At 41.0% G+C, this 15,560-nt stretch overlaps 1 protein-coding gene across 4 annotated transcripts in view; it reads right to left on the reverse strand.

Moving 5' to 3' along the window:
• The window catches only part of ZFYVE1 (zinc finger FYVE-type containing 1), a 49,495-nt gene extending 35,495 nt beyond the window's left edge, over positions 1–14,000 (reverse strand). For 2 of the 4 annotated variants that reach the window (XR_010022920.1, XM_063090405.1), the window contains exons 1-2: positions 13,561–13,686; positions 11,542–12,463 (exon numbers count right to left, since the gene is read on the reverse strand). Coding sequence is in view for 3 of the 4 variants with exons in the window: in XM_063090405.1 (XP_062946475.1) it covers positions 11,542–12,024 (483 nt within the window). In the remaining variant the exon portion in view is untranslated. Of the gene's footprint in view, positions 1–11,541; positions 12,464–13,560 lie in introns of all 4 variants that reach the window. The other 2 variants (XM_063090406.1, XM_063090407.1) reach the window with 2 other exon arrangements.
• Positions 14,001–15,560: the final 1,560 nt, after the last annotated feature.

The following is a 15,560-nucleotide window of genomic DNA, read 5'->3' on the forward strand; positions in this document are numbered from 1 at the left end:
TATTTTCAGTATTTTCAGATGCTGAGTCTATGTTATTTTTACAATTAGAAAATAATAAAAGTTGTATTAAAAAGACAAAATCACTGCCCTGTGAAAATATTTTAGAACTAGATAGAGGTCATGGTAGCACAACATTGTGAATGTACTAAATACCACTGAACCATACACTTAAAATGGTTAATTTTTCCTCCCATAACTACCTGCCACTAAGAAAGAAAAAAAATAGAAAAATAAATAAAATGTTTAATTCTATGTTGTGTGAATTATACCTCAATAATAAAAAAAGTTTTTTTAATTAAAAAAAAAACAATGCCCTTTTGGAACTTACATTCTAATGGGGAAAGAGAGACAATACTCAAATATTTAAATATATGATACTCAAAATGTCCATCATCAAGTGAACGGATAAAAGAAATGAACTATTGAGACATGCAACAACATGGAAGAACTTTAAAAACACTCATTATAGTGAGTGAAAGAAGACAGACATAAAACAATACTATATGATTCTATATGAATGTCTAAGAAAGTCAAATCTTTAATCTGTAGTGATAGAAAACAGATCAGTGATTGCTGGGGACTGATTTCCTAGACACAAAAGGGAACTTTTTCAAGTAGCAGAAACGTTCTATGTCTTGATTGTGGTGGTGGTTACACAAGTGTATACATCTGTCAGACTCATAGAACTGCACATTTAAAATGTTTATATATCAGGCATAAATTCTACCTCAATAGACCTGATTTTTAAAAATACATTTTATATCTCAACAAGCTGAAGGGACACCTGCACTCCCATGTTTATCATGGCTCTATTCGCAATAGCCAAGAGTTGGAACCAACCGAAATGTCCTTCAACTGATGATTAGATAAAGAAAATGTGGTATGTAAGGGGCTGGCCCATGGCTCACTTGGGAGAGCGTGGTGCTGACAACACCAAGTCAAGGGTTAAGATCTCCTTACCAGTCATCTTTAAAAAAAAAAAAAATGTGGTATGTATACCCAGTGGAATACTACTCAACCATAAAAAGAAGATGGAAATTCTGCCTTTTGCAGCAACATGGCTGAGCTTGTAGAAAATTATATTAAATGAAATAAGCCAGGCACAGAGACAGAAATACCACATGTTCTCATTCATTTATGGAAGCTAAAAAAGTTAATCTCATAGAAGTAGAAAGTAGAATAGTGGTTATTAGAAACTAGTGGGGGGAGGGCCGGCCCGTGGCTCACTCGGGAGAGTGTGGTGCTGATAACACCAAGGCCACAGGTTCAGATCCCATATAGGGATGGCCGGTTGCTCACTGGGTGAGTGTGGTGCTGACAACACCAAGTCAAGGGTTAAGATCCCCTTACCGGTCATCTTTAAAAAATAAAAATAAAAAAGAAACTAGTGGGGGGAAGTGGTTGGTGGAGATGGACGGAGTGATCAGTGGATACAAAATTATAGTGAGATAGGAAGAATAAGATCTAGCATTCTATAGCAATATAGGGAGACTACAGTCAGCAACAAAGTACTGTGTATCTTTGAATAGCTAGTCAAGATGATGCTGAATGCTCCCAACACAAAGAGGTGACAAATGTTTGAGGTGATAGATATATTAAGCACCATGAAATGATCATTGCACACAGTATCAATGTATGCAAATATTACATTGTGTGAAGTATGCATAAAACAAATGTACTTCACAGGGCTTGGTTTTCCAAAGCCTTGCAGTTTCAAATACTGACCTTGCAAAGGACAGGAAATTTTCCCCAGGCTATATAGTCTCTGTTGTAAGATAAATAATTGCAACACAGCAAGGTTGCTGGCTCAAAGACAGACAGGTGACTGACTGACATGTAAAGATACTGGGAAATTACTGTAAGAAGAGAATGTTTGCTAAGATCAAGCTTTTGTTGGAGGATCGACTTAACTTCTTGAAAATTGCATTATGAAATGTTTATTGTTAAATTTGTTAAACTGTACTTAGAAAAAACCCCACCTATGCTCTCTTCCTGTAACTTCCTGATCTGGAGAATAAATGTGGGAAGAGAACCCCAATTCGTGGTTAATTTCCCAAGTGGAAGGAATGCCTCTATCTTGAGGGTTCTGGCAGATTAACCCCTTTTCGGGGCTTCTCACTGCTCAAAAGAGATGGGCTTTGAGTAATCTTTGGCGGCTCCGTCACCCACGGGGAAAGGGATGACAAATCCGTGGGAGGCAAAGCAACAATATTGTACTCCACAAATATATACAATTATCATGGGTCAATCAAGAAAAATAAAAGGAAAAAAAAAAGAGAGAGAAATAAAGAGTAGTGTAGTGGTTACCAGAGGTAGGGAAAAGGAGACGAGAGTTGGGGACAGGGAACGCTTGGCAGAAGGGTACAAAGTTACAAAGTTACAGTTAGATAGGAAGAATAAGTTCTGGTGCTCTAGGGTGACAATAGCTAACAATATTGTATTGTGTATTTCAACATAGCCGGAAAAGAGGATCTTGAATGTTAATGTTATAACCACAAAGATAAATGTTTATGTGATAGATATGCTAACTATTCTGAGTAGATCATTAGACAATATATGCATGAACTGAAACAACAAACTGTACCCCAGAATCATGTACAATAAAAAAAAATAAATTTTTAAAAATACATATTATGTCATGGTGGCAAGCGGTAAGAAGGAAAATCAGCAGACAGGGTGGAGACGGGTTGCTCTTTTAAATATGGCACTCAAGGAAGTACTATAAGGCAAAACCTTTTTTAGGCCAACCTTTTTTTAAAAAATGTAGCAAACTCAATTTTCTGTGGTAATGGAAGGAAAATAAAAGTCACGAACAGAGTTGGCTGGTTAGCTTAGCTGGTTAGAGCACAGTGTTATAACACCAAGGTCAAGGGTTCAGATCCCCTTACTGGTCAGCAGCCAAAAAAAAAAAAAAAAAAAAATGCCGTGAACAATACAAAACAGTACATAGATCTAAAATCATTTATATACAGTTCTAGAAAGAAGCTTTTCCCCTGGCAGTGGCAGATTTAATTTCTTCATTCATGAAAGGAGTGGGGTTAGGGGAAAAGAGAGGAAGAGAAAGAAAGAAAGAAGGGAAGGAGGTATGTAGGGAGGTTGTCTGTCTGACAAATATTCCAGATCTAAATAACAGAGTTTATTGAAACATGGGGAAAAAAACAATAGTGCACCCAATGACCTATCAACTACAAACTAAACTCATGGTCACCAGGACCAGAAAGGGTGTGCAGGAAGAACTGTGGGATCCTCAAACAGCCTCTACTCAGAGACAAACACTAAAAAGCTGGGTTTTCCAGGGAATGAAGGCCTCTGCCATCCCTCCCCAGACCCACTCAACCTGAGTTTTCATTTTAAAACATTTTTCCACAGAGAGATTACCCAAACTAACAAAGTACACAATTGATACTCAATTCAATAAACGTTCATAACTGTTGTTATGTAAATGTATTGAGCTCCTTGAAAGAAAGGGTTATGAGAGATTATAGAACAGTATAACCATGTAGACGATATATTCCCCAGACAGAGGGATTGAGCTGGAAAGTAGAGGAATTTCTGGAATATTCTTTGACTGCTGGATTGTTTGAGATTATACTGTCCTCAATTTGAAACTGGAGTGTCTGTTACCATGTGCCAGAACCAGGATCTGTCAGTTCTTTTCAAGCATTCTAGTACCTAGAGTCAAATTCCCTGGGAAAGACAGCAATAATCCAATCTCAAGTAGAAGGAAATCCAAAGGGCAAAAAAAAATTCCAGAAGCTACCAGAAAGTCAAATTATCCTTAAGCCAGAAGGCAGGTGCTCACATATGGCTGGTATATATCTCTGCCCAATAACTCCAGCCAACACCAAGCTGACCACACAAACCAGTCAAACAGAGCCTTTTAATTGCTGGCCAAAAGCACTGGAAAGGACAAAATGAACAAATCCTCCTCCAAGGAAGCATCCGCCATTTCCTGCCTTCAAAAGTCCCTCCGTGTCTCTTCCCATAGGTCTTTCCAATTCTTATCTGGAACTTTCTACATCTTTGTTTTTCTTCCATCCTCATGGTCTGTCCACTAGCTTTCCTCTGATTTCCCATCACCAATCAAATGTGCTCAGTGCATTTAGCAGTTCCAACCTCATAGAAATAATCTCATGGGAGCTCCTCTGAAAGCAGGCAAGACTCCCCAGAAAAGTTCAACCAGCCATGAGAAGTGCTTCAGTGCTACATAATCTCCAGGATAAATTCAAGGATGACACAGCAGTAGATGCATTCACAGGGAAAACATATAAGATAAATTTAATGAGAAATCTCCCTATTATATCAACCCTGGCTCAAAAAGCCAAATGCTTGTCCAACTCCAGAAAAATCAATCACTTCAAGGCATTGACAGACCAATAACAGAATCACACAAACTGGAGGTAACTTAAAACAGTTAAAGATAGGTTCCCTGAAAAGCTGACTCACAGTGGTTTCAATGGCTTACACAGGTCAATTTTTAAACAGCCCTGTACTAAACAAAATAGCCTCCCAGGTTAAATGCCAGGAGTCTATTATAACTGAATGAACCCAAGGCAGAGAAAGCTCACAAGATGCTGAGCAGAAACTGAAGGCACATAATAAGGGCTCTTTCATCTTTCTGCTTGTCTGAGTCATCTTCAACCCTGTGTTTCCCAGTAAATCCCATATAATGCCTTCCCCTCTACCACCACCATCACTGAACAAAAGGGGCTTTTACTTGGGTTTCTGTGAGTAAAAGGCAGTGGTGGGGGAAGGAGGCTCTGCTACTCCTCCAACTATTGCTTTTGATTTTGACAGACAGCTCCTAAGCAGATCTATGTTTTTGTTACTTTTTTTAAAAAAGCCTCCTAAGAAACCAATAGTAAATATATTCGTGTTTTGACCAGAATTTGCCAAAGGGCTAACCAGGTACAGCACCAAAATTAGTTTATAATGTATACTATACTTATATTATACTTTATTCTATAACAGTCCGGCCATTTAAAGAGAAAAATGGGAAAGCCAAGAATTTAGGAGATTATCATCCCTCTGGCTCAAGACCCATTGACCAAAATGAAGTCCTGAGGGGTTTCCGCCAGACTATCTGAAACAGACGGCTTGGCAAGAGCAAGCCCCAAGAAGCTACCCTAGACCAGGAAGCAGAGGACAGGGCCAAGGAGGTCAACAGCAGACGAGACTGAGACAGAAATGCAGCACAGAAATGTAGCAGACCAGCACAGCCAGCTTGTGGTAAAGAATTCCCATACAGTAAGAAAACATCCTCTGCTGTTCTCCATTCCTGAAACCCGCTAGAATCATTTAGCCAACCTAAAAAACAACAAGCGAAGTCCCCATATTTTCAGCTGCACTATTCTGGGACTGTAAACAAGTGATGCAGCCAAGCAATGTGATGGGTCTTCTTAAAGGAACGGTCTCAGCGAGATGACGTCCACCAGTGACTCCTGTAAATGGAAGGACAGAAGACTCTCATCGTGGACTCCCATTTTAGAGAGGGCCCAGGGCTATTTCTGAGTCAAGGAGAGCCTGCCCCAGGTGGATACTTTCCTAGCCTCTTGGTGACCACTCTTGGGTCACTGGGCTTCCTTACCAGCCTGCATGTTCAGCATGAGAGGACTTAACTTCAGGAGTCTTTGGCATGAAAAGCTCCTAGGCTCCCCTACGTTCCAGTCAGGGGTCAGTCAGCAAGAAAGTGAAACTTTCTCGTCAGTCTCCTGCTCTATCCACTCCCTTGTAAAGAGAACAGTCATAGGAAGTTCGTAGAAAAGAGACAAAGAGGAGAACCGGGTGGTTGTGAAAAAAGGAAAAGCTTGTATGGGGTGTTAAAAAAAATACAAGAATGAAGAAAAACAATGCCTTGTAGTGTTTCACATTCTTCCCCCAAGTGGTAAACATTCGGATAAGGCAAGATGTCTGACTCCCTCTCAAAACCCAACAGCCAGGAAAATACTATCCCCTTCCTCCACTAAGAACTCTAATGGCTAGAAACTTTATTCTTCTAACCTTTGAGTTATTTGCCAAGGGTGTTGCCTCTGGCTTCAAGAGATTGTAGCTGACTTGTAGCGTGGATCATTTATCTATTATGGGCTCTAAATAATGGATCTGTAAGTCCTTTGGTTTTCCTAGTACAGTTCCAATGGGGTCTAGAATAATCAATAAATACAACCCAGAAAGTCTAAACATTTCACTAGAGAGGTTACAAAATATGCCAAAAGAGAATACTGGTTTCACCAACGAGATTACTTCTGAGGAGCGAACAAAACCAAGAGAGGAAAAACTGGTGTTTCGTTAAATTTTTTGTCCCTCATATATTTTCCACTTCACTAGAATCCAAATCACCTATCAGACTAAATTTTCATCTGTTGGATCATTTTCTCAACCTCAGCACTACTGATCTTTTTGTACTAGATAATTCTTTTTGCAGGGGGCTGCCACATGCTCTGTGTAAGGTATTAAGCAGCACCCTGGCCGCTACCCACTAGCCAGTAGCATATCCCACTCATTCCCCAGTTGTGACAACCAAAGATGTCTCCAAACATTGCCAAATGCCCCATGAGGGAGCAAAATCACTCCTGGTTTCAAACCACTATGTTAGATAACAGAGACTATTTTAGCTCTCTTTATTGTTATGAAGCAGTATCTTAAAGACTTAGTTTTATCAATTTAAGTCAGTAAAATCTGGGGTACTAAGCAGGTGTTATTTGCAAACCAAATACCTAGGAGTCACCACTAAGTTCTCTTACTCCCTCACTCCTCTGCCCAATATATCAGCATTCCTAACTGTTTTACCTCCAGACTTCGTCCCAAATTCATCAGTTTCCCCATCTCCCCATCTCAATAACACCAAAATCTATGCCACTTCTCACTTCATTTTCTGCAATGGACTCCTATGTGGTCTCCCTGCCATCTCTTCTGTCTCTCTGCAATCACTACAATCTAGTCTTCACATTAAAGTCAAGAGCAATCAGTTATTCTATCAGGTCATGTGACTTCCTAGCATTAAAGCGGTCTGGTGCTTGCCATTACCCTTAAAATAAAATCCACATTTATTTCTATGGCCTGCAAGGCATCACATGCTCCAGCACCTGCTTACCTCAGCACCTCTTTCCTTACTACTCTCTGCCAACTCCCTCCAGCCATACTGCATTCTTTTTGGACCTCAAACATGTCATCCCATCTTCACTGTTTTCCCAGTCTCTCTATCTGGAGGTCTATTTCCCCAGCTAGTATTAAGCATCAGGTCTCTGCTTAAAAGTCACCTCTACAATAAGACCTTCTCTGACCATCCTGCAAAAGTGGCTTCCAAGTCACTCTTCCTTAAGAATACTCACTTCTGCATCTGAACTGTCTTTTTATGTGTTTCCACATGAGAAATCTGCTTTCCCTACTCGAACAGTAAGCTCTATGAAGGAATGGACCACATCTTATTAGCTTTGTATAATTAACCTGGAACCTAGAAAGTGCCTGGCACATAATATATGCTCAAAAAATGTGATGAACTAGTGAATATCCTTGGCTAGCAGGCCAAATGTGTCAACTTAAGACACAGTGACTTTATAATTCTGAGACCAAAAGTCAGTCTCTCCTCACATTTACCCTATAGTACACACTCAAATGACAAGGTAATGATAAAATTTTCATCTCTAAAAGGAAAGAGGTTTCTGTCCTTCTAGGTTTTCCAAAAGAAACTAAATACTAAAATCACAAGCAACAAATCTTAGGGGACTCTAGGTAACAGAATTTGAGGAAACCATACAGAACAGTCACTGCCTACAAGGTGCTAGAATAATTCCTATGTACTAAACTGAAAGTGCTCAAAACCCACAAATGCATAGAAATGAAAAGAAAAACAAAGTTGGTGCCTAACTCATAAATCTTTACTGCTATGAGAAAGGAGTTCTTCAATGAGAACACTTTGATAATGACAAATGATGATACACTTACATAGCTCTATGGTTCCTGTGGTCCTCACGGTAGCCATGAGGAGTTGCTGGGCTGGTACTATTGACCATAATGAAGTCCAATTAGAAAGTTTAAATGATTCAGTCAGAGACAACAGGAGTGAGATAATTAACAGCAAGGATTTGTGAGCCAGATGCCTGTGTTCCACTCCTTTGCCACTTACTGTAACTTGATGTAGGCCAGTTACTTCATCTCTCTGTGCCTCAGCATCTTCATCTACAAACAACATACTTCATAGAGTGTGAGAGGCTGAACTGCCCTCTCTCCCAAAACGATGTCCACATCCTAATCCTTGGAACCTATGATTATGCTGTCTTATGTGGCAAAAGGGACTTTGCAGATATGATTGAGTTAAGGGCCTTGAGATGGGGAGATTATGTTGGATTATCTGGGTGGACCCAATGTAATCACAAGGGTCCTTATAAAAGGGAGGCAGGCGGGCCACACACAAAGAAGGTGATGTGACCAGGGAAGCAGAGAGAGACAGAGATATTGGAAGATGCTACACGGCTGGCTTCATAGCTGAATGACAGGGCCAAGGAATGCAGGTGGCCTGTTGAAGCTAGAAAACATAAAGAAATAGATTCTCGTCTAGAGCCTCCAAAAGGAAAACAGCCCTGTCAACCCACTTTAGGACTTCTGAGCTCCAGAAGTATAAGAGAATAAATTTGTGTTGTTTTAAGCCACTACATCTGTGGTAATTTGTTACAGCAGCAATAAGAAACTAATGCATAGGGTTATCATCAGGATTAAATGAGTTCATACATGTACTCATAAAGTGCTCAACCCAGCACCATAAAAAGAGCTTTTTAAATTTTAGCTATTACAAGCCAAAACCAGAACCCAGTGGACACTCCTAGAAGTACTTCAGAGGTTAAGAAAATGAGGTTCAGAAATTTGATAGGGGCTGGCCAGTTAGCTCAGGAGGTTAGAGCACAGCATTATAACACCAAGGTCAAGGGTTTAGATCCCAATACCAGCCAGCTGCCAAAAAAAAAAAAAAAAAAAACAACCCAGAAATTTGGTAATATCTACCTAAATTTAAAATTCACATACCATTTACAGATAACTACACAGGATATTCAACACATCCTTGTTTGTAATAACTCAAAATCCATTAAGAGGCTAAAATTATAGAAAAGCCATTCAACGAAATACTACACAGCCTTTGAGTAATGAGGTACACCTCAGTGTGCTGATAAGGGAAATTCTACCAGATGTATCCTTTTGTGAAAAAAAAGGCAAGTACAGAACAGCAAGTTTATTAGGTTTTATTTTTGTTTAAAAATACAAAGGATATATATTTATTCATAAGTATACATGAAAAAATTCTAGAAGGGCATGCAATTAACTGTTAATAGCAACTGTTCTAAGAAAGGAGATTAAGGGTATGAAGTAAGAGGAAACTCTTTTCACTGTACACCCTTTTAAATTACTTTAGTTTTTTACTAGCTATATGTGTGATATCCATTTAAAAAAACTGAAGTTGAAAGGAATCGCCAATCAACAAGCGTGTATGCACTGACGACCTGCTTGCCACTGTACGTGGTATAGGGCGTAAAACATGGTCCTGTTCTCCAAGAATTTACAATCTAGCTTAATTTATAACCTAGATACATATCAGACAATAATCTCTCTAATTGTTTCGGATATCCACGTATCAGAAAACTGAACCAGATGTTTTCTGTAAGTATTTTTCCACTTATGACTCTATGAGAACAAATCTCCATCTAAAATGAATGAATTCTATCTCTAACCCATTAGTCCCAACAAATCTTGTTTGTGATTAATAAACTGTTATTTCCTGGGAAGTGGTTAATGTTTCTGAAAGGAGGAAAAACAGGAAGAATCTTTTCAAACAACCCAATTATATACATACTACACATTACAAGAAAAAAAAGATGAAGGACAAGTATCTCTGGGCAACTGGATTTGTCTTCTTCATGACACATTGTATTCTCCTAATTCTCAACTAAGGAACATGTTGCAAAAAGAAAAAAAAAAAATGCACATCCTCTTCCCCCAAAAAAGTTCATTTTAAAGGTGCTAACACAATTTAGGGCCAGCCCGTGGCTCACTTGGGAGAGTGTGGTGCTGATAAAGGTGCTAACACAATATTTATGAGGGTTACTGGTTCATTCCAAATCTTCCTCTCACTTTACAAAAGTGACAGCAACTCAAACTCTAACTTTCTGAAGCTTGACATTAAAGAGAACTGACAGCAAAACCAACAGGAATCATCCAAATCCAAGGGTTCCATTTATAAGATATTTAGTCCACAATGTCGCCCAATTAGCACATAATCCATAATGAAGACATTATCGCTGACAAGGGAGGCAGAATGGGATCTGCATCACCCTTCCATAACTCTATTAGTTCCTCTCAAACCAATAAAGGATAGTCTGTGTTAGCAAAGTATTTAGCTGACTATGGAAGTACATAGGAATCATGATGCAATTCATTTCCAAAGCTTATACAAGGAGAGAAAAAAGTAGAGATGAAAAATATTTAGCAGGTAACTGGGGAGTTTCTTAAACGGTAACTTACATAGGTACTTCTCCAATCTGGAGACTGGAGTCATCACCACCAAAAGTACTGAGTCAATGGACCACAAATACTCCAATGACACTGAGGACAACAACAAACTGATACTGGACACCATGTGCCAGACCCTGTAGTAAGCCCTTTCCATTCCTAATCTCTTTGAACCCTCTCAACAATCCTATAAAGTAGAAGTGAAACTGAGGCACAGAGCTTAACCTGCCCACAGTTACATAGCCAGTGAGTTGTGAACTAGGATATGAATAAAATCAGCCTTCACTTGAAAGGCCACTCGAAAATATAAACATTATACTACCCCTTCCCCAATCGCTCCTAACTGTCACACACTATCTCCCTAGCTTGCTCCCATCACACACTACCTTCTCCCCAACTCGGAAGCAAACCAAATATCCTCTCATCATTCTGTACTCCCAGATGCCCTCATGGGCTTTTACTGATCAGAAGCCTGTACATGAAAATAAGAGTGATCTGGGAGAATACTGTCCTTTTTAAAAGCCACTTTTTAAAGACCTGCCTCTTTAAATTGAGATAGCAGGTTTATGCCATATTGCCTACACGCCCGTTGGACCCATTGTTATTTCTTTGACTGGATACGCACAGTCTCTGATCACTAACATTTACTCACAACTTGCCAAAGTTCTCTCATTCAGAAAACTGTTGTAAATCATTTCTTCTTAATAATAATACTAATAACAATACTAACAACAGTTACCATATACTGAGCATTTATTATGTGACAGGGTTTACAAACAGTCTCATTTCATCTTCACAACAACCCAATGAAGTAGGCACTGTCCCCATTTTCTAGATGAGAAAACTAAGACCCAGAGAAGTAGAGTAATTCAGCCCGACCTTACGAAGCTGGTAACTAAATCTGACTCCATGCAACTTAAGCCTTCAGAGGTCTTGCCATTTAATGATTAAAATGTGAGCTCCTCCTGGACTTTCCTTTTGAGAGCTACCTTCCCACAGTAGAACTGCTCCACTACCACGTGAATCCCACCATATCCAAATGCTTACCTGAATTTCTTCATTTTCATCTACTAGAAGAAAACTCACAACCTTCTCAGTCATCTTCTTCCTCTTGGTCTCCTCATCCATCTCTTCTGCCTCCAGCAACTCGTGGACCTTACTGACATGGTAGACAGTAACAGGGTGTCTCCTTTTGTTACCCCCAGAATGAGTCCTCTTCTGGCATTCCAGGCACAAGTTGATTTTGCAGGTCTGGCACCTCACAGCTGCCCTCTGCCTAACACCCAGCAAATGCCCATTGGGGCCCTTGCAAGGATCACAGTAAGGGACATGACCAGGTTTGAGTCTTATCCGTTCATGGTTTCGCAGGCGCTCCTGCCGATGGAGCTCCTCCTCGCAGCGAAGGCACTGCAGGCTGCAGCACTCATCACACTCAAAGACAGCTTCATCAGTCCCGCTGCAGGCATAACTTTCCTGGCACATCAGCCCCGGATTCAGGCCCTTCTCTGCTGGAAAAGTCTGGGCACTCATAATCAGATTGGCAAGGAAACACACCCACCATATAACAGTCACTGAGCTTTCCCTAGCAGTGAAGACAAAGGCTTTGAGTCTGAAGCCTGCACAGAACTTCCACAGGGTTCTGGACACCTTCAAAAAGAAAATCTTCAGTGTCGTATTGTAATTCTTTACACAGTTACAAATACTCAAATTTTTAATTTTCTGCCTCCAAGGCTCTGGTGTCAGCAGCAACGTCGATTTGGTCTGATGGTTTCATCTTCTATAAAGTGCAGGCAAATATGTGGTCAAAGTTATCTTGAAAAGGTCTTTTATGGTTATCTGAGAGAGGTCTGATGGGTTCACAGAGGTGGGTTCATCTGTTGGGCCTCAGCCACAAAGTTTTGGTAACGAAAGAAAGTGGTCAGGGACTTTTCAATATATTTCAACCTCAAGTCAATATTTCAGGGGATACCTAGAATAGAGGAAGGAAAAGATTTCACTCATCTAAAAAACAGAAGTGCACCTTTAAAAAAAAGATTGTTATTAAATACTAGGCCAAAACTATTGAAAGAAATCTCATTCTTTCTTGTGAAACTTATACTGGTTTGTTCTGATGCTAGAAATTTCTTCTCATATCATGGCTAAGGCTGCTCCTTTTGAAAACAAACACCACCTCTAGGCCCAAAGCATTTAAGAGACTTTGCTGCTGTATTTCCCAGACTGAACTGCTCTGTTCATTCAGTTATTAAATTCAGAATCGAAATCACTAAGCAAAAATTCCTTGGAAGGATAAATCCCTGAACCCCCCAGATGGGAGAGGTGAAGTAAGAGGCCTGTAAAATGCTAAAAAATTAATAGTAATAAACTTCAGATCATCAAAGACATGGGCAGATCCAGTTATCCTTGTAACTGGATTGTTTCAACTCTAGACAGATGCCTATTAAGCTCTAAACCTGGAAACAATAGTCACAGTTTCTTGTTTAGAAACACTAAAAAACAATTATTGTACTTCCTTTTGTCCCTTCTTTCTCTAACTGCAAAAATAAGGGAGCAACAGGAGACAATTCCTCATTGCAAAGCCAGGCCTGCAGTGAGTCAAACAAATAATTTTTCTCTTTGTCACTCAAAAACTAACTTAAAAATAACTTCAAAAAAAAAAAAAAAAAAAAGGAGAAAAGATAACTAGGGCAGGAAAAGCAGGAAAGGGGCTTTTGTCACTTCAACAATTATATTCCTAACTCGCCATTGCCTTGATCCAACGCCCCAACAAAGTGTACAGCCCTCCTTTTAGATATTTACTCCTCCCCTACGGTAATCAATCTATCAATTTCATTTTTAGATAAACAAGTAAGGCGAAGGGAGTGACTAGGGGACCTTATTTACACCCTGATCTCAGACATGCCCAGCTAGCTTCCAAAACGGAAACAAAACCCCAAACTTGTCACCATTGAGAAAAATATAAAATCAACCTTGAAAAGAACACCTCACCCCCCAACCAGGCCAAGCAAACCATCTGTCCACTCGAGCCCCCCCCACCTCAATGCCTCTCTCCAGCCGGGGGTTCCTCACCTTTCTTTCCTCCTGGACACCACCACCACAACCCGAGGGGTAGAAGCGGAGCCTAAGAACAAAGAAGGTCCCCCCAAAACCTCCCCAATCCGGCAAAGCCCGGAGCCGAATCCATTGTTTATACCACCCCACCCCCACCACAGCCGCACCCGCACCCTCTTCCTCCCGGGGCAGCAGAAGCCTCAGGACGATCGCTCGCCCCGCACTGGGCCGTGCCCTCCCAGCCCTGCCCGCAGTGGCCCGGGGATCCCACCACTGAGCAGCTCGGCAGCGACGAGGCGGCGTCGGGGTGCCGCGGGGCGCCGGTGGGGCGGGGGCTATTCCTCAGGGCACCGGTGGGTCCATCCTCATCTCCACCTACGCCCCCCTCCTCCTTCGTTGCCTCCCGGGCTTCCTCCTCTCCTGTTGTCAGTTGGGATCAGCTGATCGGAGTGAACTTCTCCCAGCTCGGACTAACAGGAAGGCGTGAGCGGTGCAGTCCAGAGAGGGAGGAGCGGGAGAGGGTGGAGCCCGGCGCCAGCGAAGGCGGGGAAGGCGCGCACAGCCTCCTGGGAGATGTAGTTCCCCGTCGTGGGTCCTCGGCCATGTCCCGGAAGTGAAGACTCTGAATAACTACAACTCCCAGTACCAAGAGGCTGCTCTTGCCAGGAGGCGGTGGACTCGGCCGTCGAGCCTTTCGGGACTTGGAGTTTTTGCATTGACTGTGGTTTCTGCAGGTTTCAGCGCGTTGTTTTGGTTAGTGGCAGGGGAAAGAATGGTGCTAAATTAGAGAAGTGATGTAATAATGTTTAGTATAAGTGGGAAATGGCGAGGCAAATAATTTGGTTTCAAGTAACCCTTATTGCACACCATTTCTTCAGAAATGTGTTAAAACAGGCAGTCCCCACTTCCCCGGCACAAACTCGGAAAAGACCAGTAAGAATTGATAAGCAAATGTAAGTACTCTTGTGGGAGTTTTGTTTTCCCCTCCAGGGTATTCTCCAAGCCAATCTTTTTTTTTTTTTTTTTTTTCCTACGTATTATTTTTCTGAGCGTTCCTCATATAGGTTCAGAACTTCTGAATTTCAAATTATCTTTAAGTTAGGCGTGGTACATTTTCAGATAAGCTTTCAGGCTACAGGGCAGGCTAATGGTTAACATTTATTTGTCTTTTTTTTAATATGGCCTTATATTTGTTTAATGCTTTCACTTTTGGGGGGGAAAAAGTGTCGTTTCTTGGAACAACACTGAAAGAAAGCCTGATGAAATGAAAAGAGCATTGGTCTGCGATGCCAAAGACTGGGTACTTCTTCTAGAAGAGCTCCTGACTGTATAGGTGGCTGAGGTAAATCACTCAACATCTCCGTACATGAAGGGATTGTACTGTGTAATTTCTGAGGTCCCTGCCAATTCTAACCTTCTGTGGTTCTATCTTGATAGTTGTTAACCCAGGAGAGAAAACTTAGGTTAAGCGACTTGCCAAGGTCAGACAGCAAATTATTGCCAAAGCTGGGACTAGACCCTATCAGCTTACTTGTAAGTCCATATTTTTTTACTTAATGATTCAAAGGACGTAATTCGACCAATAGGAAAACCAAATCTACATAATAATGAATGAGCCATGTATGAGGATTATACTGCTGAAAATTATGTTTTCAAGACTGGGCAGAGAGTTAATCATTCGACTAACTGCACAACGTGGCTGAGAATTTTTTTTCCTATGCCAGATCACAAACCAGGATAATAAGAACAGGAAATTTATGTATCTGGGCTGCATATCCCTAGAAAGGCTGGCCTAAGGGTCTAGTGCCACCCACAGAATCCTCCACAAACTCTCCCTTCCAAGCAATTTCTTTTCCAGTCCATTGGGTGGGGATGTGTTTATTTCCTATTCACCCTACTGAAACTGTAGCCTTTGAGTGCCCAGATTTAGACTTCCACTTCTACCAGGTCTTGGGTTTTGTCTTCTGTCCTACTTGCCCCATGAAGCCTTGAAAAACCAAGCTTAAGTTCACCAAGGA

The sequence above is a fragment of the Cynocephalus volans genome, chromosome 3, assembly GCF_027409185.1.
Source record: "Cynocephalus volans isolate mCynVol1 chromosome 3, mCynVol1.pri, whole genome shotgun sequence".
In the NCBI taxonomy this organism is placed as follows: domain Eukaryota; kingdom Metazoa; phylum Chordata; class Mammalia; order Dermoptera; family Cynocephalidae; genus Cynocephalus; species Cynocephalus volans.